This window comes from Cygnus olor, chromosome 8, assembly GCF_009769625.2.
Source record: "Cygnus olor isolate bCygOlo1 chromosome 8, bCygOlo1.pri.v2, whole genome shotgun sequence".
NCBI lineage: Eukaryota > Metazoa > Chordata > Aves > Anseriformes > Anatidae > Cygnus > Cygnus olor.
Genome location: NC_049176.1, coordinates 26,858,590 through 26,874,429, shown reverse-complemented (window position 1 = coordinate 26,874,429; position 15,840 = coordinate 26,858,590). Strand labels below are relative to the sequence as shown.

Sequence of the window (15,840 nt, the reverse complement as noted above, 5' to 3'; positions counted from 1 at the left end):
CAAAGTTACAACCTCTGGAAGACAATAATTTTTTAAGAATACAAGAAACAAGATTTAAAATATTTTTTGTCTTACAAGCAGAACTGAAGCTTGTCTGTCTTGAGCTAATTTCCAGTATAACACTCAGGGAAAAAAAACAACCGACCCAAGCAGATACACATGCAAACATACAAATTAATATAATCCATCAAATCTACAATTGAAGGAAGTCTGAGAAACAAAGAATTACTATCTCAGTCCATTCAGTGAAAAATCAAGAAATCATTTACAGGTCAACAAGACAGGAAGAACTCATAGTCCTCTAAAATAAGCACAGAAAATCTGTGATAATATACTGCATCATTGCTCTGCAACCACCATTACCTTGATGAATGCCTAACTTCAAAAGATGGGCTGATGTCTTCACTTTTTTAATGACACCTGGCAGAACTCTGAAGATGTCATTCTTCTTATTATCTGTCAATAACTTCTGATTACAGATAAGAGGCTGAAATTTACTCTGAGCACTTAAGGGTGTGTGACTAGTACATGTTTCATACAAGGAAATTGTTAGAGATACTACCAAGAAAGAAAGGTTTCAGAAGGACTTGATAGAGTAATTATTGTACCCTTAATATGCATTTGATTTAAAAGGAAAAAAAAAAAAGAAAACCACACACACACACAAAACCTGTGAATGAACAGGATTAATTTTAACAAAACTATTTAGAGTCTACAAAACCTTCACATGATATTTAAGTATCATTACTCATCACAAATACAGAAATGTGCACGTTTCAGCTGAGTTGTATCTTACACATATGCTCATATTCTTTTTATTTTCATACATTAGAAAATTCAAGTTTATTTGACTATCTAATCACTTTGTTATTCACATCAGGCTACTTTTTTTAAACACATCAAGCCACACCAGAATTAAAATTGGAGTTCAATTAAAAATTACACAAACAGCTTGATTTGTAAAAAATATTAAGATTGCATCAAAACTGATACAAAAGTCAAAATCAGTGTGAAAGCTCAAAACTGAAAAGAAAGCCTAGCATGAAAAACGATACATACTGTGTTCAAGAAAGCGTGCTAGCCCAGGCAAATCTTCAGGGTCACAAAAACTGCCAACAGTAACACAAAGGGCAGTAGCAGACTGCGAAGAAAACACATTGTACATTGTTGCAACAACTTGTAAGAAAAATGTTTAATTTTATCTGGCAGACAAATGATCAGACAAGGAAGTAACTGAAATTCAACCAGAAAAACAAACAAACAAACAGGGGGAAGGAGGGAAGACAAAAACATTGTTAATTTGTTGCCATGCTAGGGAAATCATTCAGCAAACAGTGAATTCAGGAACAAGAGCAATAAAGGCTCAAACCTGGGCAAGAAAGCTAGGCACTGAACTACTAAAGAAAAACAGTACACTGACAAATAGGACTCCAGAATAGGTTATTGAGGTAGCCTTCCAAGCTGGGCAGGATTTGCAACTCCAAAACTGTTAAAATCTGTAACATAAATATATACAATTTTCTCTGTACTTTCATCCTCCTCTTTCTTTCCTGTTGGTTCTGCCCATGCTTCTTCTACTGCTAACCCTTCTATTTCCATATCCAACTCACTAGGACTCTCCTCAGGTTTAACTTTCTCGTCATCCTTGTTATCAGAATTTTCTCCGTCATCTTTGCTGTCTGTTCCTGAGTCATTATCATCAGTTTCAGTCTCAGACTCTGCACCACCCTCTTCTTCCAGAATTCTTCCTCCACATTGTTGATATCGGAAATAAGTAATGCACGCAAACCATTTTGTAGTTTGATATACCTGTGAAATCAATCACATGGGCAATGTAAATTTTCCTTAAAACATCTAAATCATCAAAGAAGAGCTGAGTTCTACTTTACCTGTAATTGTTCTAGACTACTGAATCGTATCTTCTTTCTAGAACAATGTCACTGAAGATCTGCTAACAATGAAGGATAACTTGAAAGCGGAAAAACTTTTTTGTCAAATTGTTGTTTTTTGTTGTTAATTACATAATTACATTTCCAAACAACAACATGTTACTGAAGGCAAAGAATCATATCAGGTGAGTAAATTAGATAAAAATTAGATAACAACAGATAAAAACAAATAGATTACTTCAATTTAATTAATTGGGCAGCATAGTGAAAAAATGTAGAATCTGTGATGGGCTCATGGCCCAAAGTAAAAAAAATAAAATAAAAATTCAGTCATTCGAAGATGACTCAGCTATTTAATTTGATTTGATTTTTGATTACTCATTAAAGCTGCAGATATTTGTTCATTCCCTTCTGTCTACACCTGCAGGATAAAAGCAGTGTTAAGAATAATATAATTATCCCCCCTCGCCAAAGAACAGAAATTTAAAAATAAATAAATAAATCCATTTGGTATTTAAATTTCAGTGACAATGCTTTATTCTATACTGTAATTCCTCTTGGGCCACATCAACCACCACAATATATATGCAATTTGCAATAGTAAACTAAGCAATACAGTTGAGATACATCACATTTTGAAGTCTTCTTTCAATGAAGGAACACAGCATTTATATTAAAGAGTCTTTCTCATGGGTATTTTGTAAGAAAACAAAATGACAAAGAAGTGCGACTTCCACATGTAACATGAAGCAATGTTTATGATTACCCTTAGTTCCCGAAGGAATTTCAGTCCACAATCTCTGACCAGGCAGAAGGGATCCATAAAGATCATCGAGTACAGCTCCAAACATAACAAGTTCCATTCTGCCAACGTAAAGCAATCTGCAGCTTGAATGTTTAGATGATCCTTTAGATATTTCAGCCTCAAAAAATCCTTACTAAAAAGAAAACTTTGACACTGACTTCACATTGTACAGAAAGCACTGCAGGGAAAGGAAAACAAGCATTCTGTGTTTACCATGCTCTGTCTAAATGAGTGCATTTTACAATAACCCATTTTTTGGAATGTTTCTTTTGCTCTTAAACAGATGAAACCTGAACTGTTATGTGCACACAGTACATGCCACGTGCTGCATCCTACAGAAGAACAAACTGTAATACAAATTGAATGAGCACATGACTTAAGAAAAAGCGCACTACATCATTTAGCTGGGTTGCACATATTTAGCTTTTAGTCTTTATTCACAAGTAGATTTCTCCAGGCTACTATCATTGTCCCTCAATATCCTTCAATTCCCTTGGAAGAAAAGAAAAAAAAAAAAACATAGAAACAGTCTAACTGAGACAGAGAAGACCTATTACTGCAGAGTGAACGGCACTAGGAGTCCATGATCACGTCAAGTGTGACCCTTGAATACTTTTACTTCTCAATCTCTTTTTCTCAATCTCTTTTTTTTTTCTTTCCCTCTTACCTCAGTCTTGGTGAGCCTACAGTGAATTGTTCTTTATTTTGTGTGTGCCTAGTGACTAGTGTCTGTAGGTCCAAGCAAATAGCAGTTAAATGGGAAAACGAGGCAAATGTTTTGCTCTGCTATGTTAGTCCAGCAAAGTCCTAAAACGCATCCCAACGTGGTACTTAACCCTCACAAAAGAGCACCTAGAGGTTACTACTTTACAAAAACTACCGCACGGGCTGTCGCTGTGGTAAGTTCTGCACACAAACTGGCGTGTACCCTGGGGCTGAGCCCTGAGGTACCGCAGTGCCCCGCCGGCGCTGAACAGGGACGGCGCCGAGCGACCGTTGGGGCGGCGGCATGAGGGGGGCACCCCTCACCTGTACCGCTTCGTGTCGTCGGTTGGGCTCGGCTTCGGGGAGCATGGCGGCAGCAGGGCGAGGAAGAGGAGGAGGAAGAGAGGGGGTGCCCTCAGGGCTGCAGGCGCCGGCCCTGCCGCAGGGGGGCGCAGCGGCCGCTCCGCCGGGCGTCCGCGGCCAATGGCAGCGCGGGGCGGGGAGGGGGGACGCGGGCGCCATGACGCGCTCGGGCGGCGCCGGGGCCGCGCTGCGTGCCGGGAGCATGGCGAGCGACTTCTACCTGCGGTACTACGTGGGGCACAAGGGCAAGTTCGGCCACGAGTTCCTCGAGTTCGAGTTCCGGCCCGACGGTGAGCCGAGGGAGGGAAGGGGGAGACCCCCGGGGGTCGGGGCTGAGGTTAATGTGTGCCCTTCTCCCGACAGGGAAACTGCGCTACGCCAACAACAGCAACTACAAGAACGATGTGATGATCAGAAAGGAGGTGAGGGGAAGGGACCGGTGAGGGGTGTGGTGGGATGGGATACAACAGGGTTTTCACGCTGGGTTTCGCCTCCAGGCCTACGTCCACAAGAGCGTGATGGAGGAGCTGAAGAGGATAATTGATGACAGCGAAATCACTAAAGAAGATGATGCTTTGTGGCCTCCTCCCGACAGGGTGGGCCGGCAGGTCGGTGTCTGCTCTAGCTGCTGTTCCTGTTCTCATGTGTTATCTAACTGAGCTTTTCTGCCAGCGTTCTTTCTAGCAAAGAGGTAAATGAATGTTATTTTAAAACTTGTGTACTGTCTAAATCATAATCTCATTGTGAGAATTAAGGATTCACAAACATAAGGCGTTCAGTACCCTTGTAATAAAAATGAAAAAGCCTTCATCTTACTACTTAAATATTTCTTTAGCTAATAGCCTAATGTAGTAATTTGACATCAAAATATTTATTTCTGTAATTAATACCGCACCGTACTAATTTGACATCATAATCTTTTACTTTGTAGGAGCTTGAAATAGTAATCGGTGATGAGCACATTTCCTTTACCACATCAAAAATTGGTTCACTCATCGATGTAAACCAATCTAAGTATGTATTCTGCTTTTTTTTTTTCTGCCCTTTTTTTAAATGTAATTATCTGTGTTAGAACTTGCTAGTTATTAGGTACGTTTTGTCACACAGAACTGGTTTGTAGTTTGAAACAATATAAAGTACAAGTGCTCTGTGTTGCAGTATAATGAACTAAATGTCATTACTTGACATAACACTTTCAAATTCACTGAACAGCTAAGCTTACTATAAGAACGCCTGTTAGACGTTCAGACTTCGAACTGTCATTGGCCTGTGTACGTTCCATGAAGACTTAAAACATTCTGCATTCCAGGTTTGTAAGTTTTATCAGCGCCAGATGAAATGAGTCTGTTATGTCTAAGACTACCTCTGAAAAATATTGCTATGGGCTTTATATATGTGTAAGTTCTAAAGGCAGTTCTCTTAAAACTTGTCTTTTTTTTTTTTTTTTTTTTTTTCCCTTCTTGTTGTGCACTGCAGGGATCCAGAAGGCTTGCGAGTATTCTACTACCTGGTCCAGGACCTTAAGTGTCTAGTCTTCAGTCTTATTGGACTACATTTCAAGATTAAGCCAATTTAAATTAAACAAATTGAAGTTTGTATTACGGTGTCTGGGGGGGGGGGAGGGGGAAGGGATGCTTTTTCAATTCCTTGCTTCTTCAGATCTGAAACTTTTATGTATGGTAGATTTTTTTTTTTTTTTTTACAAACTGTAAGTGACTGTCATAATAAAATGGTGAGATCTGTATTTTTAATTTAAGTTTCGGTGATAAACTGACTACCTAACCCTTCTTTTATCCTGCTACATTCAGGATGTGTTATTTAATTTGTATCACAGAGCTGTATTTCATTTTTCTATCTATGCAACAGCAGATGATAAATTTGTGTTACTATCCAAATTTGGAAATCATGAGAGCCAGCTCACCTGTTCAAAAAAACTAAAGCAGACGATGACTGGTTATAGCAAAGACACAAACTGTAACAACCTCCTGCTGTGAGTGCCCACCTGCCTTTAGAGCAAAAGTAAACAATAGACCATGCAAGGCCCATCCAGGCACCAAAATTCCCATCCAACTTCTCTTAAAAATTTTAGACAAACTGAAGTTAAAAGTGTGGAATGTATTTAGTTAAGTTCTAGACTAGTACGCCCTTTGTGCAGAACTGCTTGGCAGATCTGGAGGATCAAACATATGTCTCAACTTTAAAGTGGTAATTTTTGGAAAGCACTATAGGAAGCAGGTTGGATGGCTTTCATTATAAATATGATCTTGAACTGCATCTCTGGCAGTCTGACATCTGCTGGTACCCACCTTATGGGGAGTAAGGGGGAGCTGTCATGTTTATAACTTCCCAATTAAGTTGGGATGCAGAAGTTGCTGCAAGATTAGAACTTGGAAGCATGGTGAAACTTGTATAAAACTTCTAGCTGAAATATGTGAGGCATGCTAACTTCGAGAGTGTTTCTTCCAAGCAATGTTTCTAGTGTAACGGGCATCTTATCAAAACCAGTTAGGGATTTACTAGCACCTTTCCCTGTGACAGGGCAGATCTAATTTAACTCTGGTCAAGCCTTTGCCCTGATAAGTGAATTAACAGACTTTTTCCAGCATAATATATGGAACTTGAGAAAAGTAGTTCTAGTTTAGTAATAGTTGATACTCTTCAAGGACTATTTTTTGAAGCTTTACCTAAGGCATAAATTTGGTTCTGCGTCTGGTAATGCTATAAAGTATCTGGGTGCGTCCTCTATAGCCGAAATCCACGTTGCTTGATTTTTTTGTCTTAAAAAAGTAGGAACTTAACTTTGAAGCAAAACCTGCATTCTGCTCAAAAAAGCTAAAGATGCCATTTCCTAAAAAAAATAAAAAGTAGGGCGTGTATCTATGTTAATTATCAAAATTCATCTCACTCCTTCACTTCTCTACCAAGGATCTCCCTCACCTTTCCCTCAGCTGAGGCAGCTCTGGCCGCCCAAGTCCCTGCAGGGCCCTGAGGGTGCTCCCCACACCAGCTCTGCCGAACTGCGCCCTCTCTTACCCTAGCAACTCCTCCTGTTCTTCCTACATCAGACTGTGCCCAAATGTCCTGGAAAGACCAAAACCACCTCACCCCAGACCGTGCCCGCCCGGCCCCGCTGGCACGGCTTCCTGGCGGCACCTCCCGCTTCCTCTCCTCTCACCACAGGCTCTGCTGGGGCACCTCCGCCTTTCTCGACCTCCCCGCAGCCTGACCCGCTCCTCTTCCCCTCAGCCGTCCCTCAGGGCCCGGCTGCCCGCTCCCCGGGCCCTGCCCGCCGCTCCTCCCGGCCGCAGCCTCCCGCCTGCGGGGCGGTGACGGGTCGCGCCGGCCAGCGCCATCTTAGCTGAGGGCAGCTTCGGCTTCAGCCCGGCAGAGAGCACCGGGAGGCGGCCGCCAGCTTGACTGAGGGCACTGAGGGGAGGGTGAAAAAAAAAAATCACTCCAAACACCCAAGAGCGGCTTTAAACCCGTAGCGGCTCCCGCGAGAGGCGGGACGGCGTGAGGGAGAGCTGTCGGCTCGCAGCGGGGTTTGCACGGCGGCAGGTCCCGTGAGCGGCGGGGGGCTGCCGGGCACCCTCCGGGGCCATGGGGGTAGGTAGGGGCCGCAGCGGGGCCGGGACAGGCCGGGTAGGGCCGGGCTGTGCCGTGCTGACGGCCTCTGTCGCTGCCTCTCTCCTTGCAGAGGATCGGGCTGCAGCTCCGCGCCACGCTGGAGAACATCACCCGCCTGCGGGCCGAGGGCGAGGACTTCCGCTGGTACCTCAAGGTGCGGGGCGGCCTCGGGGTCTTCAGGGGCAGGGAAAAGCCCTTTTATCGCTAAATGCTGCGCAGCCAGCGAGCCTACCCAGCGGGGCATCTGGCAGAGAGGGCCTGTGGCATTAGATGTCAGTTTCAGTGGGATCAGTATAAAAGGTGATTTTTTATGTTTTTTTCCACACAGTGCAAGCAGGCTGCTACAAGAGCAAGATATGTGATGGTGTAGGTGCATAGATATGCATTCATAATACACGCATAGCATTGCGCACTAGTTTACAATAATGAAAAGCCTTAGTTTGAAGCGTTAGGACCTCTATCGTTGAGGTGGTTGATAATCCTGATAACCACCACTGATATCTGCAGTAAGCGGCATGATGCGCTATTCCCACCTTTTATTCAGTTACTGTGCGTTGTACCACTGTTTGCACCCAGCGTGTGGAAGGACAGACCCCTGCTGTGGGCATACCTGCTAGGTTGATGCAGCCTGTGGGGCTGTGTGTTCGACAGCACCTGACACCCACCTCAAGCTCCTCTCAGTCGCCAAATGGGGGGCTGTGAATCTTGAGGGTTCACACCAGCTTCTTCAGCTTCCGACTCCCTACTTACTGGCAGCTTTACATTCTGGTTTTTGTTTTTCAGCTGAAATGTGGGAACTGTGGAGAAGTTTCTGAAAAATGGCAGTACCTGCGACTGATGGTATGTTTCCCTCTTACAACCTGCTTCAGAACAAAAATGAGGAAACAAACCTGCCTCTCATGTGCAATGAACATTAGCATCAGATGTGACAATCCGCACTTTAGAAAAAATAGTAAATAGTAGCTGTATGCATCCAGGAAATGCTGTCATGTTTCATATTCAAAAAATAATTGGAGATTTAATTGAAATATGCCATTAGAATGGTGACTGTTGGTGACAGTCTGCTTTGAAAAGCCTCCTTTCTGTAAAAATATCAATTGAAAACGCATTTTGAAGTGGTATTAGAATAAGGTTGTGCCTGTAGGACACTTCTCTGACGCTGATGGAATGTTTATGGAGAAGTTTAGGTAATTCAAGGGGAGTTAAGCATGCCAAATGAGCATTTGGAAACTGAAAAAGCAGAATAAAATTTGTCACGGATAGGGGAAGGTTTTGTTATTAGGAAGGAATAATCATCTCTCTTTGTTACACACTACTGAACGTTAAGAATGTATTTTGAGTTAATCGAACATGCCTATATATATGGACAGAACATAACTATCATTATTCAGGATTTTAAAGCTAGAACAGAATTATTCCTTGATAATCACAGCTTTCTGAATTACATCTCTCTTTAGTTTAAAAAAGCCTTCTTAATGCAATATTTTTAAAATGTTGAGACCATTTTTGTAAAAACAAAACAAAAAACCCACCTACTTCAGCTTTGCCAAGGCTTCTAGTGGCTCAGCTAGAATACGATTAAAAATGGTGTCTCCATTGTCGTGGTTTGTAGGACAGCGCTCCCCTGAAAGGAGGCAGAGGAAGCGCCACTATGGTGCAGAAATGCAAGCTGTGCTCCAGGGAGAACTCCATTGGTATGTGCTTAAAATTTAAGAAGCATCCACTTCGTATTTTTTCTCGTAAGCTTATTTTTTAGTCCCAATTTTTGCATGATAGGTGTGTTGTTTTTTTCCAAGTACACTGGCATTTGACCTCACAGCAGGCACACGCTTGCTGTCATGCTCATGAAGGTGATAGCAAGGTCAGCTGGTCATCAACAAAAAAATGAAGTTGGGTCCACATGGTGGGACAGTGGGAACAATTTTGCAGCATACTGCTAGAACTAACAATAGCAAGTTCTTTTCTGCTACTAACAGCAGTAATACAAGCTATTAAAATACTTGCTTCTCTAAATTTTAATAGCCAAAATAATGTCCTTAATTGATAACACTAAATATTAGTGCTACTTTTGTTCTTCCTAAGTGACAGGAGCGAGATGAAACACTTCTCACTTTTTATGAAAAAAGGGGGCTGAAACATTTATGGAGTTAGTATCTGTCCAGCCTTGTAATGTCCTAAGCAGGAGTGGGTTGGGAGGTTAGAGGGATTATAGCCCTAAGTAAACTGCATTTCCATTATCAGAGAGGTATTTCCTACCCACTACGTGCTTGTCTTCACATAGAAGTAAGCCTGTTTCCAGCCATTCACGCTATACCCTTGAGTGCAAATATATTTTACCTGTTACGTAATAAGCTTTTTGCCTTTCAGTCTCACTGCATAATGTCCTGTTTTTATGAGGGGCAATAATAAGAAATGTATATAGACTTCACCTTCCCAAAGAAAAGAATCCCACTGGATTCTAAGTCTTAGCATCCTAGATAAATATTTTAAAATAAATATAAGGAATGATATCGAGATCTGCTGCTTGTCACAAGTATAGATTTCTATTATCACTGGTGAGCTTTTGTGAAATAGGTCCTGAAATAAGAGTCTCTTTTTAGATAGAAAACTGATACTGTTCGCAAATGGCTGGATTACTATTCCTTCTTCCTTTTGAGATTCTAGTTTGATTTAAAGAGATGCTAGCTACAGATGGTTGAATAGCTTCGGCCCTCACATCTATTTTTTCCATTGCATTCTGTCCATTTCAGCCTTCTCTAATTTGTTTTTTCTCCCTATTGGGATTGAAGTGCAGCATTATAAAGATACATAAATACATATGATGGTAGCCTGAAAGGAAACATGTTAGAAAAATGTAGGATGGACTGACTACGCTACTAGTTAAAATTCCCACGAAATGCACAAAACAGTTTTGAGTTACTTGCAGGCTCTTTGCTAGTCTGTGCCCTACATACAATTTCTACAAAGGCAGCTTTGGGGTAGAGCTGGAGATAACAGAGACAAAAAACTGTACAATAGTGACCTATGGTCTTGGTCTTGCAGTTGATGGGCTTTCAGACCTCCTGGGGAGCTTGGGTTTCTGCATGAACAAAACTCGTACCCTTAACGTCATTCTACAAAAGCATACATTGCAATTTCTTTTTCTTTGCACTGCTAGGGTAACAAAATGGTGTAAAGTAAACTTCTCAGGAGAAGTAGGGAAAAAATGAATTCTACCTTTTCATGGATAACTCTAGGAACTGCTTGGTTACTTTGTTTCTGTTACTTTTCATAAGGATTTTTTTAAGAAAGGAGAAGAAGCTGCTACTTGGTTTGTGCAGAACTCTGAAGACATTATGTCACTCACTGTTATACTTCTGGTATCTTTTTTTTATAGATATTTTAAGTCAGACGATCAAACCTTACAATGTAAGTTTGTTTTCTCTTTTATATATTAAGTAAAAGATAAATAAGCATTAATGGTATTCTGAGTTTTTGCTGTATCATTACATTCCTCTTTTAAGAAAACGGAAGGTAGAGATGTTCACCTGATAGAAAATTCTCTCTTGTAGACTCCTGCACGCAGTTTAATGAAGGAGAAAAAACTGCAGTTAACAGTAGCTTGGTAATGATTTACCCCTTCCACTTTAGTGTCAAATACAGAATAATCTATGATGCATTTCATAAGCAAAACACAAAACTGTACCACTCAAATCACAGACAATTACATAATGTCCTTATTTGTTTCCTTTTGAAGGCTTCCTTGTGGCAGATTAAGAAATTGTAGTTAATTGCAAACTATTAAACGAGCCCTAGGATTTTGCTGTCACTTGGAACATCAGAGTTGACAGTGCCACAGTTTAAAAGCAGTTCATTACCAGACTAATACTTGTCACTGTCTTTCTCTGAAAACTTTTTTAACTGAAAACTAATGGTATTCTGACTCAACTACAGGCTGAAGACAGTGAGAAATTCAAGACAATAGTGGAGTTTGAATGCCGAGGTCTGGAACCAGTTGACTTTCAGCCACAGGTGAGTTCTTACTCATGATTTGTTTCTCAGTTTTAAGAGCACTTACAGCCTCTACAGTGATTAAAAAATACACTATTAGAAACACTGCTGCTCTTCCTGGAATGTCCTGGACCTCCCCAGTTTTCCTTCCTCTCCACAGTTCTTTTAGTTTATTCATCTCAAAAAAACAAACAAACAAACAAAAAAAAACAGCTAACATGAACAACTCTGGAATTTTTTGTACTTGGTTTCCAGTAACTAAAAAAAATCTAAATCTAAAATGAAACTCCCCTTGGAGTGGTATTCCAATTGCCTTACAGGTAACTCAGCACTGATCATCTGAACTGATCTGAAGGTCTTCATTGCTCAGGGAGCATTGCAAAACGGAGTCTTTCCAAATGGGAATCACAGGAGTGCACAGTTAGCTAGCCACTTTCAGGAGAGCTCCTCTTTGGTTATTGGTATGTTACAGAGAGTAAAAAAAGTTCCAGTTATGAACAGTTTTCAGTATATGGCCTCTAAATTTTATTTGAGATTTGACATCACCAAACCTGTGGTTGAGCATTGAGTATTGGCATTTTTCTACTGGAAACTTTTTCATACCAAAACTGAAGATGGCAGTTAAAGGCTGTTGCAAAGCACACCTCAGGGTTTACAGTTAACGGAGTTCTTCATGGCCAACCCAGTCCTCAGTGATTCACTTGCGTGTGCATGGTCATGCTGTATGCAAGCTAACTCCCTGCTATATTTAACCTATTATTCCGGTCGGATTAGGTGTAAATAGACTGACAAATATAAACCTCTTTTATCCTTCCCTCAGACTGTGACACTATCCTAACAAACAGAAGAAAAAAGATGATCGTACAAGGGATTAGGTATAAATGAAATCATCACTGCATTGTGCTGCAGGAGGAGGTCTTCATTTTTAATTTTTTGCTTGTTTGTTTCCCTTTGAGGAACAGAAAGGTTAGCTTATCTATTTTTAAAAGCTTTGCAGCCAGACCTAGGAACTTGCACTTTGAGTAAAATCTATGAAAAGTCTACAAGATGCAGGAGGTGTTTACAGATCTGCGTTCTAACTGTCAATTTACTTTTATCTGCGGAACAAAGACTTCACAGCCGTAATAAAGCTTTTAAAATAATATTCTCAAAGCTTGGGCTGTGCACTCTGCTAGAGAGTACACTTAAATCCCTGAGCAAGTACTTCAGTGGATAAATAGACTCTGCAGTTCCTTACAGTTCTATAAACTGCTTTGTATTTGGCATGATCCAAGCCAGCCTGGCTTCTCTGCAGTCCTTGGACTGGCTCTTGACTAGCACTAAACAGGACTGGCCATAGCATTTATTTATATATATAAATATGTATATATTTATGAACATAATACAACCATATGTGAAGTCAATTTAGACTGCCTTAATACTTGCATTTGTCTTATACAAGCTGGTAGTAGTTTTCCTAAAAAAAAAATCATTTGAGTCTAAAGAGAAAGTACGCTTTGATTCTCTGATTTGAAACCTCTTTTTCTATCTAGTTCGAACAACAAATTCAAACAAGGTACTTCTAATAATGGGCAAGGACATTTTTTTTCAGTTCCTTATCTTTCTTTTTAATGCGCTTAGTAGATACATCTACTGTGAATTTGATATATAATTTTTGCTTTTACTTAAGGACAGTTTAGCTCCTTTCCTGTTCTTGTCCCTCAGTTGAATGCTTCAACTAAAAAACAAAAGTTTTATAAAATTTCTCTTAAGCCTTTTTCAGCTTCTTTGCTTTGTGCCAAAAATAATAGTTACATTGCTTTAAAAAAAAAAAAAAAAGTGTGACAGTACCTTGTGTTTTAAAGTCAAGAGCGATTTTTGCTTCTTCGGTGTTGATGCTTTAACTGTTGGTCCTTCGCCAGTCAGCAGAGGGCAGACGAGTCACTGCATTTCCCAGATCCCTTCAGCAGAGATTAAATGGGTCTGCCCTGACACCAAAGCTATAAGAATGCAAGTGTCCCTAAGGGTGTCTGGTACAGGAGCCTGTAATTCCAGTCATATGGCTTCTTGTTCCTTGGAGTGCAGGTGGTTATCTTCAGGTAGAAAAAGCTGGGTTTCTTTTACTTTCCTAGTCTTTGTTCTGTACTGCAGCTCTGCATTTTTGTCCCCTGATGCTGATCTTCCTCCTAACCAATAGCAATTCCCTTGAGATGGGCTTCTGACAATTGTATAAAGGACATATTCACACTGTACCTCGCAGATAGCTCTCCTGTTGTCACATCTGCTACACTCTGTAGTCTGCTTAACTCCCAAATGCTTAACCTTCCACTCAAATCCCCAAATATTTTATGATGTTTTGGCTTACTTCACACGTTCCTACACAGTTAAATGTCTGGGGATTTCTTTATCAAAAATGCTCATGCAGATCCCTTGCAGAAAACCTTTGCTTTTTAGTCACTTCACATGAAAATTCTGCAGTTAGAAATGGCAGTATACGAAACCTTCCTGTATGCTACCGAGGTGGTTGAGATTTTTAAATTTACCTTTAAAACTAGTAGAACTTGATTTACAGCTTGATTACTGTAAGCTCTAATGTAACATGTTTTTACAGAAAATCAGAAAGAATATCTTCCACGTGTTATATACATCACTGATATGCTTGCTTACTTCGTCGTGCTAGTGCTATCCTTTCTTTCACCTCTTTAAAAACAGGAACAGTAGCAACAGTGATGAACTTTCCCCTTTAAAAGACTATTTGGGTATCCTGATCTGTTCAGTCAGCTAACTGATCCTCCTTTCACTCAAGGCTTGCTAATCACTTTAGTACCTAAATGCACTACAGGCCACTTCCTTTTCTAGAGTGGCTTGGATTCTGATGATGTTTAAGCCAATACTATTAACTTTTCCATATGTTCTTTCTATTGTTTTCTTGCAGTGAGTTTATCACAAAGCTAATCCACACATAATGACTGTATAGATTCTGAACACAAATTAAAGCTGTTAGTAGTTGGATGCTGCTAGATGAATGTAGAAACTCAAGGTTAAGATTATTTGTAACTCCTAAAAGTACCTTTTTGGTAGGAAAAATGGAAGAGCAGTCTTGTCTTATTTTACACTGTGGTTGCTTAGATCAAAACTGCTCACTTCACAGACAGGATCACCACCTTATACTGACCCTTGAAACAGCTTGGCTATTCTTCCTACCTAATCTAGAAGAAGTAAAATAAAAATGTGCTGTGTTACTTTCTTTAAACATTTCAATGATCATATTTATTATTTTCTTGCTACAGCTTTTTCTTACAAACTTATTCCCAATGTGTTTGCAGGCAGGGTTTGCTGCTGAAGGTGCAGAGTCCGGTACACCTTTTAATGACATAAACTTGTTAGAAAAGGTATGTTGTCTTAGTTTCGTTAGTAAGTCTAATTATCTAGCTTCCTTTCTCTAAGACACTAGTCCAAAATACATAACTTACACATACTAGAGGCTAGTTTTGAGCTTTCATGTAGGTATGAGAAGGTTGTAACTGGAGAGAGAAGCTACAACAACTGTGAATAATCAGCATTACTAACAGCTTCATTTTAGAAGTACGTATTTTGTATCTCAGGAGCTGGCAAAGGTAGAAATGCAACTTATAAGTCATCGGAAATGTCAAAGAGCAAACACCTGCAATAGCTGTGGTGATTCAGAGTGGTGAACTGATTTTTCTACAATGTCTATACTTTTTCCTCTGCACAGAGATCTTAAAAAGTAAGATAAAGACACTCCCCTTCAAAGCGCAGGATAATGACTCCAGCATTGCAAATCTTCCTTGACTGTGAGCAAGAATCTCAAGGTCAAATCTGTTCCCCTGTATCCTACTTGGCAGGGATCTGCTTGTCTGCTGAGCCACGTGACTAGGGTATTGTAAATGATAGATAATCCTTTCATCTGCCGTGGTTGCTGTTTTGTCCACTACAGGCCATGGACTACATTAAAAAAAAAAAAGTTTAAAATAAAAACACTGATACTGAATTCCATTCAATTTCAGGGCAGTGCTCTTACTTCTCTCAGAAATTAGAACATAGCTAACATTTCTGTGGGAAGTACTGTGTAATCTCTAGGACCCGCACTTTGAGTAAGGCTTAGTTTCAGTCTGAATTCCAGTCTGAGATTTAGACACTATTGCCATCTATCGTCTGTGACTAATACTCTGAAATCTTAATTCCTACAGGATTGGAATGACTATGATGAAAAAACAAAGGAATCTGTTGGAATCTATGAAGTTACCCATAAATTTGTGAAATGCTAACGTCCATTCCCCTCATAAACCTTGGTATGCTTATTGATGAGGGAACTGTAACCATCAGAGACAGTTTCCTTGGAGTTACTTTTCACATGGCTGTACTTCAGAAATGTAAACTTCAGTAAGTTGTTCTTACTGTCCTCGGAACATCTAATAAAAGATTTTTCACAGAGTACTTTGAGATGGTCTTAGTACAGAC

At 40.3% G+C, this 15,840-nt stretch overlaps 3 protein-coding genes across 4 annotated transcripts; 2 read left to right on the top strand and 1 right to left on the bottom strand.

Annotated features, from left to right (window-relative positions):
• Window positions 1–671: 671 nt before the first annotated feature.
• On the bottom strand, window positions 672–3,966 carry LOC121073915. 2 transcript variants are annotated; one of them, XM_040565470.1, is made up of 3 exons: window positions 3,724–3,966; window positions 1,516–1,809; window positions 672–1,141 (listed from the first exon to the last, which is right to left on the bottom strand). In XM_040565470.1, the coding sequence occupies exons 1-3, from the start codon at window positions 3,964–3,966 to the stop codon at window positions 1,037–1,039; spliced, it is 642 nt and encodes a 213-aa protein (XP_040421404.1). In that variant the 3' UTR covers window positions 672–1,036. The 2 variants fall into 2 exon arrangements, with proteins under 2 accessions (XP_040421404.1, XP_040421405.1); XM_040565471.1 differs by lacking the exon at window positions 3,724–3,966 and adding an exon at window positions 2,656–3,708 and having other exon boundaries at window positions 672–1,809.
• On the top strand, window positions 3,901–5,513 carry MAGOH (mago homolog, exon junction complex subunit). Its single transcript, XM_040565469.1, has 5 exons — window positions 3,901–4,052; window positions 4,126–4,184; window positions 4,260–4,370; window positions 4,694–4,776; window positions 5,239–5,513. Exons 1-5 carry the CDS (start codon window positions 3,920–3,922, stop codon window positions 5,336–5,338), a joined length of 486 nt encoding a protein of 161 aa, XP_040421403.1. The 5' UTR covers window positions 3,901–3,919; the 3' UTR covers window positions 5,339–5,513.
• Window positions 5,514–6,939: 1,426 nt separating this feature from the next.
• On the top strand, window positions 6,940–15,813 carry CZIB (CXXC motif containing zinc binding protein). Its single transcript, XM_040565473.1, has 8 exons — window positions 6,940–7,368; window positions 7,460–7,543; window positions 8,173–8,229; window positions 9,002–9,083; window positions 10,766–10,797; window positions 11,323–11,400; window positions 14,685–14,750; window positions 15,570–15,813. The coding sequence occupies exons 1-8, from the start codon at window positions 7,363–7,365 to the stop codon at window positions 15,645–15,647; spliced, it is 483 nt and encodes a 160-aa protein (XP_040421407.1). The 5' UTR covers window positions 6,940–7,362; the 3' UTR covers window positions 15,648–15,813.
• The last annotated feature ends 27 nt before the right edge of the window (window positions 15,814–15,840 follow it).

Coding starts and splice junctions, on each gene's coding strand:
- MAGOH (XM_040565469.1), top strand. CDS start 3,920: ATGACGCGCTCGGGCGGCGCCGGGGCCGCGCTGCGTGCCGGGAGCATG. Junction 4,053..4,125: donor GTTCGAGTTCCGGCCCGACG/GTGAGCCGAGGG, acceptor TTCTCCCGACAG/GGAAACTGCGCTACGCCAAC. Junction 4,371..4,693: donor CCGACAGGGTGGGCCGGCAG/GTCGGTGTCTGC, acceptor TTTACTTTGTAG/GAGCTTGAAATAGTAATCGG.
- LOC121073915 (XM_040565470.1), bottom strand. CDS start 3,966: ATGCTCCCGGCACGCAGCGCGGCCCCGGCGCCGCCCGAGCGCGTCATG. Junction 1,810..3,723: donor GACGACACGAAGCGGTACAG/GTGAGGGGTGCC, acceptor TTGATTTCACAG/GTATATCAAACTACAAAATG. Junction 1,142..1,515: donor ATGAAAGTACAGAGAAAATT/GTATATATTTAT, acceptor TTTTCTTCGCAG/TCTGCTACTGCCCTTTGTGT.
- CZIB (XM_040565473.1), top strand. Junction 8,230..9,001: donor GGCAGTACCTGCGACTGATG/GTATGTTTCCCT, acceptor CGTGGTTTGTAG/GACAGCGCTCCCCTGAAAGG. Junction 10,798..11,322: donor AGACGATCAAACCTTACAAT/GTAAGTTTGTTT, acceptor ACTCAACTACAG/GCTGAAGACAGTGAGAAATT.